At 37.7% G+C, this 11164-nt stretch overlaps 1 protein-coding gene across 1 annotated transcript; it reads right to left on the bottom strand.

The window, feature by feature from the left end:
- Nucleotides 1–617: 617 nt before the first annotated feature.
- On the bottom strand, nucleotides 618–9565 carry adad2 (adenosine deaminase domain containing 2). Its single transcript, XM_008426958.2, has 11 exons — nucleotides 9302–9565; nucleotides 7566–7734; nucleotides 6936–7077; nucleotides 5890–6025; nucleotides 5415–5543; nucleotides 5191–5341; nucleotides 4629–4799; nucleotides 4261–4475; nucleotides 3679–3913; nucleotides 1377–1509; nucleotides 618–919 (listed from the first exon to the last, which is right to left on the bottom strand). Exons 2-11 carry the CDS (start codon nucleotides 7718–7720, stop codon nucleotides 809–811), a joined length of 1578 nt encoding a protein of 525 aa, XP_008425180.1. The 5' UTR covers nucleotides 7721–7734; nucleotides 9302–9565; the 3' UTR covers nucleotides 618–808.
- Nucleotides 9566–11164: the final 1599 nt, after the last annotated feature.

The following is an 11164-nucleotide window of genomic DNA, read 5'->3' as shown; positions in this document are numbered from 1 at the left end:
TCAGAGCACAGCAATGAGAACATTTGGAGCACTCCGACTCCACTGCTGACGTATTTTTTGTAGACATTTCATTTTCCAGGAGAACTTGGATGCTGCCGACAGTCAGAAGCACCGATATCTGCTTTAATGACTGTGATATCACTGATCTTGACTGACAGCAAACTCACCCTGACCCAAACCACACAGCCTGATGAGTCGAGAGGAATTTCAGACACCAGAGCAGCAACCAATCTGGGCTTCTGTAACACCTCAGCAGTCACACTGCATCAATGCAGCATTTCATGCAAAAAGACGACGGTGCATAAACGGTACTTTATACCAACAGTTTTCAGAGAGCAAATAAATGCTTCAATGATTCTCTAATCAACTGAGCTGCAGCTGCATTTTGTTATGATTGAACCGTTTTCACAATTACAACCTTCAAAATATTTTAATATATTTGAATATTCAAAACTGAAAGTAAACGATTGAACATCTTTGTCATCCTGTCAGCTCTTCCTGCAGATCTACTGAGGAATAATATTTCATTCCCGACACGGCAGAGAAAATCTTCCCCATTTTAAATCTCTAAGAAGCCTTTAAGCAAAGCGTTTCCACCCACAAATCAAGCAAACTGATTTCTTCTGCAAACAGTCGGCTCTTGTTTATTTTCCATAAACACCTACACAAACTGAAAGCTCCAGTGCCAAACAACCAAACAAAACAATTACTTTTCAAATTAACATGCAAATAAAAGCACTAAAAGAACGATAACTCCAAACTCGGGATGAGCCTCAATAAACTTCGAACCCCGTTTGTAGAGACGTGTTTAAGCGCTGAAGCAATCCACCAGCTTTTTTGAATTCCAGGGCCCGGCCTGGTTGCTCAGGAAGCGCTGCTTGATCAGATCTTTCACCGTCTGGTAGATGGTAGCTTCCACCTGTGGAGAAAAACCAACATCACACATTCAGTGGCGTTTCAAATACCAGCTGGGAATCATATGAAAAGCATATGAATCCCAAATACAATAGTACCAGTTTGCAGTGTTGTGCTTTTCCTGCCCTCACTTTTAAACTTTCCTTCAACTTTACTTATTTCCTAAAGACGTTAAGTGAATTTTCAAACCATTAAAGCCATTCACTCCRTTCATAATTGAAGATTTTCAGCTATTGTGCTTGAACAAAATTATGTTTTCATTAAGGGGGAACTCTCCATTTCCCATTGACTAAAACTGTAAAAGATAAACCACAATTTATTTATTTTACAGCCGTAAAATGATAAAAAAAAAAAAAACACAATCACTGTTAAGGACGTCAAGTTCCAGTGTAAATAAATAATTCTTATCACTTTTGATGTAATCAGATTGGGAGGACAGAATCCGAGAGCAGTCCAGTCACCTTGACGCTGTGGTAGGTGGGCAGCTCCACCAGGTAGCTGTGCCCACCCAGCAGTGCAACTCGCTGGAAATAACTGTAGAGGGCTCTCTTGCAAAGTCTGCTGGTGAAGCTGGGCCCATTCACAGAAGGAGAGCTAGGAAACAAATTAGACCACAAGAAATATTAATATTTCCAGTCAGGTATTAGCAGAGCGGTAATAAGCTTGTTCTAATGCCGTTAGAGGACAGAGTGATAAAATGGGAGCTTGATTTTGCCTAAAGACTACAATCATACCTGCATTAAATGCAGTGTCACATTTAGGGCACAATTCTTAATGTCTTCAACCTCCATTTGAAAGAAAAATGCCTCTGCTGCAGCACATCGGGGTGTTGAAATACTTTTACAGTATTAAAGCGCCGTGTGGCGTTTCTCCAGCTGAATAAGAAAAGAGGAGGTTTCCTGCAGGCAGCACTTACTGAGGCTGGAAGAAATGAAGTGGAGCCCAACGAGGAGACCATTACGACTTTAAACGTAGATAAGAATAAGAAACCGCAGCCATACATTAGAACAAAATCTACTAGCAGAATACGGCGGATCTACAATCTATTTTCTATAATAAGTTATTGGTTTTATTAGAACAGATATTGAATATTTTTACTTATTTAATTTTTTCTGTTATGCGTTATTGTGGTTATTATTTTCATCATAAATGTATAATCTTTATTAACTATTTTGTTACATTTAGAATGTTCACACTGATATCTTTATTCACTGTTAAATATTTAAATGTGAAGTTTTATGCAGCTATAGAAAAAACATATATACCAAAGTGTCCATACAATAATTCATAAAATGTGGTCTCAAGAAAAAGTTTAAAAAGAAACAATGAGCTGCTTTAGACATGTTCCATCAGGATTTAACTGGATTAAATTCAGTTTTCTTTTGGTCCAAAAGGTCCCCAATACATTAACTCATGTGTCAAAACTGTCAATAATTAAATTTCAACGTAAAAAAAAAAACAAAAATAAAAAAACCCAAATAGTGAGGCAGGTCCCTACATACATATATAGTGGCTAAATTAAAAAAGACTAAATATTTATTTCTTATTAAGCGGAGTTTCACCAACTGTATTTTAAGAGTTTTTAAAACAGCTATGAATAAAATTTAAAACTTGTATCACAACAGACGAGTACAAAGCAAATAATTTTGTTTAGGAGACAAACTGTAAAATGTCTGGGGGTTTTCTGCAGCTCTTGGCAGCAGCTTTGTGCTTTCCACATGGCATATGGCTCCCTAAAGCCTCAACCCAATCAGTGCCAAACCTTTCTACGCAGGAAGCATCGGGCTTTGCATGAGCCAGTACCAAAGATGAACATCAGCCAGCAGATACATTTACACTTATCTATGAAAGAATGCAAAAAAACTAGCGAGCTAGCAAACAATAGCAGCTTGTTAATAGTAGCTTTAACCGCTTCGAGTCACAGTGAGTGAAGATGTCATTTTAAGGCTTTACTTTCAGATACTTTGTAAGTTTTTTTTTTTAAACATTTATACAAATATGAAGGTCATTAAGTGGCAGCTAGGATTAATCAGTTTTGGTGCTTTCAGGTGGTTTGGACTATGGTGGAGTATTCAAATAGCTAAACAGAGCAAATTAATACATTTCCATCGCATTACTTCTAAAAAAGATTTTTTTTAATTTATTTTATGCAAAGAACACAAGATTTTACCAAGTATTTTGATCTAGTTTGTAGTTCAAATATCTTAGCACACTTTAAATAAAAAGAACTTACAAATAACTTCTAAGCAAGATTTAGGAGCTTTTTTTAAGTGAATAATTCCTTAATATTAACGAAATAGAGCCATTTCCATTGGCAGATTATTGAAACATGGGAAAAATGTTGTCATAAGTGAAATTACTAGACTAGAACTTGTTCACCAATGTTAATGAATTATTTACTTAGGCGAGTTAGCTTAGACTTTTTTCAACTGTACAGAGATTTTTACACTAGAAACTAATTACGTGGTAAGATTTTGTATTTTTGCAGTACATGAGATTCCCGGGGTTTGCTAGCGCCTCCTATTGGTGTTATCTGGAAGTTAACTGTACAGCCTAACGGAGAAAAGCTGGACAAGCAGCAAAATAATGTGTGACAAGTGGCCGATCCGGTTCTGTCAGTGGGAAGACGGCAGGCGCTGCAGGTCATACAGAATGTTACATTCTGCCAACATCCACTAGCCGGTAGTAAGTTCAGGAAGGAGAGCATTAATAACAACGTCACATTTCTTTTATCCAACGGTGAGAACAAAAAGACAACATCACCCTTCAACGACGACGCCTTTGCTGCTGTCCAGAACTTCAATGTCTTCATCTCCAAGACACCAGTTGATGCTGAGGTTGTCGTGCATCTGGGACGTCTCCGCCGGGCCCACGTAGTCGCCGGGCAGGAAGAGGATGTCCCGTTTCTTGTAGGACAGAGGCAGAATCCCTTCCCATCCATCACCCAGTCGCTTGTTGGTGATGTCAGATACTTCCTCATTAAAGATCCTCTGATCTCCTAAACAGAAGCAGGTCAGGAAAGACGACTAATCTAATAAATGCATAAGTCATCTTAACTTATATCAAACGGCTTTATTAAGAATTTGATGACTATATTCTACCTTGGAAATAACTTTGACTAGAATTAGAAGTTTACAAAATCCCATATAATTAACTGAAGTTTGAGGTTGTAATGTGGCAAAATTCAAGACTGTGAATACATTATGTGTCAGTTTATAAAAGCCTCTAAACTCACCAAACAGCAACACATTTTCATAAAACTTCACATGCAAAACGTACAAATAAAATGTATATAACCACATGTTTTAAATTAACTATAAAATATAAAGTGTTAAATGGCTTTACCTAGCACTATGGTGGTGATGTAAAGCGGCTGAATGAAGTGGCTCAATAATGCGCCCTGGACTCCAATGACGGTCCAGCAACATAACTTATCACTGCCGGAGACGCAGCACACTTTGGCGCCCCACAGGCCCGGGTCCAGGTAAGCCACTGGTACCAGCAGGCCCTTAGCGTGGTACTGTAGCTTTAAATTGGTCCAACAGTTGTTCCCCGAGCTCCTAAACATCAAGTTACGTAATATCAGAGGCTCTTCAAAACAAGAGCAAATGATTTTCTGAATCACAAGTGATTACTGTCAGGCATTCATCTCCAATATGTCAAATTTCTAAAAGAATAGTGAAAAAAGACGAATGCTGAAGAGTCAGCTTTACTTGAAGTAGAAGTTCTTGGCGGCTCCCTCCGGGCACCGGTTGGTGTAGAGATGGAGGCTGATTTTGGGTTTGAGCTGCAGCTGATGACTGTCGGTGCTGCTCTCAAAAATACAACTCTGCTTGGTTGTTGGATCGGCTTCAAAGAACAGCAAAAGCTGTTTGTATAGAAACCTGAACAGAAGCCAGAAAAAATATTTCTACACAACAGAGTCTTGAATGAATCACATGCACTTATCAGCACCAAAGTGAGCACTTTGATCTAGTCTGCCAGTCTGAGCTTCACTCTGAATATTAAAGAAATGCATTTAAACATTTCAGGAGGACAGAAAGCTGGCAGGCTGGATGAAAAAGCTAAAAAGAGGAGATGGATCATAGAAAGCAAAATGGATAAAAAGGTAATAGAGGGACATATATACGATAGAAGGGTGGGCAAATCTTTTACATAACAGGATAGGTGAAGGCTGTTTCCATCTTGAGCACTCTACCAATTCAACACTTAACAATGAGCTCTCTAAAGACGTGCATGAGATGATTATTAATTCACCAAAGGGGCATTTAGCACCTCAGGAGAGCCCTTCTGGCGATGATTATGGCGTGGCAGTCGTGGACCATCATGCCGCTGTAGCACAGCCAGCCGCTGCAGCACGAGCGGCCCGCTCCCATCGCCACAACCTTATACTGCTGACACGGGCGACCTGCTGTATCCGCGACCTCTGTGCAGAAATGAAACGATTCGATAAGCGAGACATTTTTAATTATTAAATCCATAGTGTGCCGGAAGCTCACCACTTATCAGGACGAACGCTGCCATGTGACTTTTACAGCCGTAGAAATCTGGATACATTCTGAGGAGGACGTCGAACTTCTCGCTGCTTAACGCTGCCATGTGACTCTTGTGCCACTCCATTTGCCAAACTATGAGAAAAGCCAAAGGTCTAAACTGTCAGACATCATTACTGCTGAATAGGACTTTTACTGTTCAGGTAATACTAATGTACAAATCTGCTGCAGCTAGTGCATTTGAAATACATTATTTAAAAAAATGCATCAGTGGAAACATTCTGGACAGGAACAGAGATGTGAGACAAAAGGACTCAAAATGTGGTCAAGTTTACGTTTTGAAAGAAGTGTCTAGTTCTTCACTCCCTTTAGGACAAAGAGACAAAGGCCAGCAGCTCTACAGACAAGCTGCAGATGACTGAACAACAGGTCACACTGACACTTCATTCGTTACTTCACTTCTACACAGACAGAACTCCACCTTCAGTCTCAGTACTCTCATATGTGGTTTGGAGGTCCTGGAGCTGGTCCACTAGAAACTCTTCATCTGAGCCTGTGCTTGCAGTGGGAGACAAACCGCGGAGAGAGAAAACCGCTGCTTCTTCAGAATCTTCATCCTGAAACGAGGAAACCAAGCAAACAGCTTCGGCCTTCATCCTTCTTTCTCTACAGTCGGTCAATAATGGCCATATGTAACGGATGTTAAAATACTGAAGATCATCTTGTCCTGTGTGTGAATTAAGGAACTTCAAGATAAACTTAAAGCAACTGCAAAATCCTCAGAAAAGATAAACAGAACTTTATTTGTAATGTTTTCTCCTTCCTGGTCAATTTCCTTCCTCTTTCACCCCTTTAAAATAAAATGTTATACCTTTTAGAAGTTACACAAGTAACATTTTTATGTTGATAGACATTTTTAAAAATAGAAACTCATTGCACATAATACTACAATGATCTGGTTTTATACGTTTGAGTTTCCATACTTTATTTTTTAACCACACCTTTATTTTTAAATAAGATTCATTATATTCCAGAACTCCACTTCAAACACAGCTTTAGAAACCGACTATGAAACTGACAGCAGCTTTTAATGGCTTTTTATTTCTGGTAGAATTCTCACTATAAAATATGTCCAAAACACCATTTTAATTTTGGCACAAAAATCCTAAAAAAACAAACAAACTGCCGAGCACAAAGTGTGTGGATTAATTATGGTATTAAGTGTGACGTTTTCTTTAGCCCTGAGAAGGAGAGTTGGTGTGATTGCTAAAATTAATTAGGATCAGAAACTCGAGTTTCTACCTTTTCTTCTGGCACACCAAATGTTGGTTCTGGTGACCTAGTGTCTGTAGTTAGTGATAAATTTTGTCTACATGCAGATTTATGTTTACATGTCTGTGTTTTCTTCTTTCTTTAAATGAAATATATCTTCTTTCTGCATGAAATGTATACATATATTTGGACATTTGCTGTTCTTGAAGTCTTTCTCACAGATTTTTTACAATTTGTTTTGGGGTTTTTTTTTACCTCATTTTCCACGGACAAGTCATCAGAATCAAACTGAATTTTTCTGATGAGGATGGGAGATGTCTCGTTTGATCCGTCGTCACCTTCGCAAACATCAGACTCCTGTTTGTGGTTTGAGCCTCCTGCAGCAAGTGCATCATTTCTACGAAGCGAAAAGAATCAAAATGTTTAACCTCATGTTTTGTTTTGTTTGGCAAACTCCCTAAAACTTTCAGGGAGATTTCCATTCCTCATAGATTTGATTTTAAAAGGTAGACTTTGAACAAAAACAAGATTAAAATACTATTTTTTAAAAAAAAATGTATATAAGCTAATGAGCAAAAATGTGAATCTGTCAAATCCGTAAGAGTCAAAAAATAAAAATCAATGACCACATTTCATGCAAATTGATTTCAATAAATAAAATTATCGCTTCAGATGTTTTGGTTTCAGTTTAAATTATTTGTTAGAATATCAGCAAGATTAGGAAAACCTGAGAAGACGAGTATACTTTAGCTGTATAAACTTTGCTCCTTTTTAGTACAAGTGCTTTTTACATACTACATTGCAAAACAAACAATAATTAACTGTACCATAATCAACAAATATTTCCACCTCAACAAAAGAGACATGTACTCTTCATCTCATTACCTCAGTGCTACTGTGCTGCCATGAACTGCTGCGTCCTCGGCCAGGTGGACTTCAGGAGGATGATGGTGCAAACCTGACTCAAAGTCCGGTTTTAGAGACCTAAACATTGCACCACCGCCTCTTGGACTGTATTTAAATAATTCTTGATCTGACATGTTTGTCAAGGAGCCTGAAGGAAATTGAACAACACTGGTGTTAGTGTTACACATTTGAACAGCCAGAATAACAGTCTAAATGATAAAACACTAGTTTCAAGAGTGGAATTTTTAAAATCGATTGTTGGACAGGACTGTCACTCCAAATAACATTTTTTAGCAAATTGGATTTTCAAGAATCCCTGTTTATAGCCCGGAGAGAAAACTCCCTAAATTCCATTCAGCAGCTAATCTTTCACCTCCAATTTGCAGCAAAAAATTTCATTTTGGTCCAATAAAAACAATCCTGGAGCTGAATGGGACTTTTAAAAACAGCTTAATGCTGCTTAGCTCTCCTTTCATCAGCATGCTTTTATGGTCCATTCCATTTTCTTGCACCCTTGTCCCTTAATGGGGTCGGGAGGGTTGCTGGTGCCCATCTCCAGCTGACGTTTCGGGCGGGAGGCGGGGTACACCCTGGGCAGGTCGCCAGTCTGTCGTAGGGCAACACAGAGACACACAGGACACACAACCATACACACAYACTCATACCTAGGGGCAATTTGGAGAGGCCAATTAACCTGACAGTCATGTTTTTGGACTGTGGGAGGAAACCGGAGTACCCGGAGAAAACCCACGCATGCACAGGGAGAACATGCAAACTCCATGCAGAGAGACCCCAGGCCGGGAATCGAACCCAGAACCTTCTTGCTGCAAGGCAACAGCTCTACCAACTGCGCCACTGTGCAGCCGCTTTTATGGTCATCTATTTAAAAAGGAGTCTACCTTGGTTAGCACAGCTAAATTGTAACAGTTCAAATCACGTTTTCCCCAAATGATTTTAACATAAAATCACAAAATATGAATTGAATGTTTATTTTCAGAAAGAAAAGGAAATTAAGCACACGTGAAAGTAAAAAACGAGAAAGAAAAAGCAAGTTTATCAGGAAGGACAACTTTCAGTCAATTAATTACAGAAAACAAATTTTCAATAACACAATTTGTTTTTCTATCTGACTTGAAAACAAATTAAATATTTTCCAGACTGGTGAAGAGTGTGTACAATCCTGTATTAAAATATTTTATTAGAGTTAGTAAAATGTGGGTTAAATCCAAAAACTGACCAACATATCATACATTAATCAAGCAAGATTATTACATATTTTTCATTAAAGAGAAAATATAAACGTCAAAGCACATACTAGCATATGAAAACAATACTTACTTGCAGCAGTTTTCCCTTAAACTCAGTACTTTTCTATGATGGTTGCCATTTTTGATCTGAACTTTATTAGCTAACTTCGGGCAGCTAGCCAAAACAAGTTGCAAGGACAAAAGCTAAAAGCTCAAATTAAAAACACACATATTTCGCCACTTCACATGTTAAACAAAACTACTAACTTTGTTTATCATTAAATGTTCAGAGTATTTTCTCCCCACCAGTAAATGATTGAAGTTGCTCCTCGATGCTGCTAAGCTAACAAGCTAATCATTTCCGCCATAGAGGCGCTGTTCATATTTGACATTTAAAACTTAAAACTCTGAGTGACTATGCAGTTTTTCCTAACTCTGAAACCTCTAGACATACAGTTCAAATGTTACCGGGACAAATAGATGATTCCTCGACACTGAAAACAGGAGATGAGCCGCTTGTTTCTGCGAAGTTGCTGGTAGAAGGTCAAAATGGCAGCTTTACACGGTGCAGGAAGGAAACTGTTCATTAAACGTCATTCTTCGTTTAAAAACATTTCAAGTTTAACTTATTTTTATTAAAATGTCCGTCAGTCTCTGAATTCAAGATATTATATGTCAGATCAATTGGGTACATCTGCATTTACAACAGTTTACATCAATATAAAAAGACAAAGACAGGCTCAAACATGAAATCAGATTGAGCCAATGTAATCCCTACAGATTCAAATTATGTTGGTTGAACATATTATATATACATATTATATTATAATATAATATTATAAATAAAATCTGAATTAAATGCATTTTTCCCCACTTCCACAAAAAGTAAAGGAAATTAATTTCAAAATTGTGAATGATGTTTACTCTTGTAACGACTTCTTGAAAAAGAAATAATAATAAAAAAACTGTGATATTCCTGCATGTTTTGTTTTGATATAAAATATCTAAAATTCCAGTAATACTACAATTTATTCAACACTGAGTTTGACATACAAAAATCATAGAACCAGACCCTGAAGGAGGTTTTCTGGTAACTTTATCTGTCAAATTTACTCTATCAACACAAACGCCTACAGAGAGACTTCCAGCATATTGGAAACCAGCAAAGATAATCCCATTCAAGTAATATCGGTCTGTGGCTGGGTGTGCTCCTGCATGGCTGCACATTGGGATGTTATGTGATAGATCAGCACAAAGCAGAGCAAAGTTGTGAAAATATGAAAAAAATGAGAGAAGAATATCTTTGTGTTCAGCCTTCCTGAGTCAATTTATTATAGAGCAACTTTAAGATGCAACTGCAAGTCTTCTGTGGCTTGCCAACATTTATCCTCATCAAACTCCTCCTTCTAAGTCAGATTGGATAGAAAGTGTCTATTGACAACAATATTAAAATCTTGCCACAGATTCTTGATTGAATTTAAGTCTGGACTTTGAGTAGACCCTTCTAACACATTTAAAATGCTCTGACACAATTTCATTGAGACTCTGAGTTTGTTTGGGGTCGCTGTCCTGGTGTAAAGTGAACTTCTACCAGAGTGGCTTGTTGTCACACTAGAATATAAATGTTTGATCCAGTCTTATGACCCTTTCAGCTCATTAACTTTCAAAGATTGCCTTCTGTTTATCTCCTCACATCATACCAGTTTCACTAGAAAACCTTCATGCAAACCAAAAGGTGAAAATGTTTCACCTGCCCAGAACACCGTCTTCAACATGTTTGATCTGGCTTGTGGAAAGAAATGCAAATTGAACTCAGTTTGGGTTTCACCTTGCCACTGTTCCATGTTCAGCTAATATTTATATTGCTAACACATTTTTCTTTCCCAGCTGGTGAACTCTTGGCTTCTTTTCCTTCATTACTGTTTAACTGAGCAACCACATTCTCAGATTTAAATTCTCTATTATGTTCAATCATCTTCTTTGTTTCACATATTTCCTACAACTAATAAAAACATAGTTTGTGTAGTATTACAACAATTACATAAACCAGTAAAATGCTTCCGTTTTAAAGAGTGCCATTCAAAAAGCTATGACCAGTTCTTATTCTATTTATAATTATCTCCTCCCTCCTGTCTATTCTTTTAATTCTTCTAACATCATCTGTACTTTGTGTCTTATGTAAACATCTTCCATTTATGTCCATTATCCCATCTCATTTTCCATAACTCCTTCCTTTATTTCCAAACTATACTGTTGCCTTCAGACCTAGATAACTTATTAGCATATCAATAACTACTTTGCCTTGTGTCATTCTACCAGTCTACCATTTAC

This window comes from Poecilia reticulata, linkage group LG14 (assembly GCF_000633615.1).
Source record: "Poecilia reticulata strain Guanapo linkage group LG14, Guppy_female_1.0+MT, whole genome shotgun sequence".
Lineage (NCBI taxonomy): Eukaryota > Metazoa > Chordata > Actinopteri > Cyprinodontiformes > Poeciliidae > Poecilia > Poecilia reticulata.
The sequence above is the reverse complement of the archived record's forward strand: the minus strand, read 5'-3'. Positions and strand labels throughout refer to the sequence as shown.

What these genes read in the sequence shown, in the direction of transcription:
- adad2 (XM_008426958.2), bottom strand. Translation starts at nt 7,720, where the DNA reads ATGTCAGATCAAGAATTATTTAAATACAGTCCAAGAGGCGGTGGTGCA. An exon ending in AGCGTTCGTCCTGATAAGTG is followed by an intron (nt 5,342 to 5,414) that starts GTGAGCTTCCGG and finishes ATTTCTGCACAG; the next exon opens with AGGTCGCGGATACAGCAGGT. An exon ending in GCCAAGAACTTCTACTTCAA is followed by an intron (nt 4,476 to 4,628) that starts GTAAAGCTGACT and finishes CTTGATGTTTAG; the next exon opens with GAGCTCGGGGAACAACTGTT.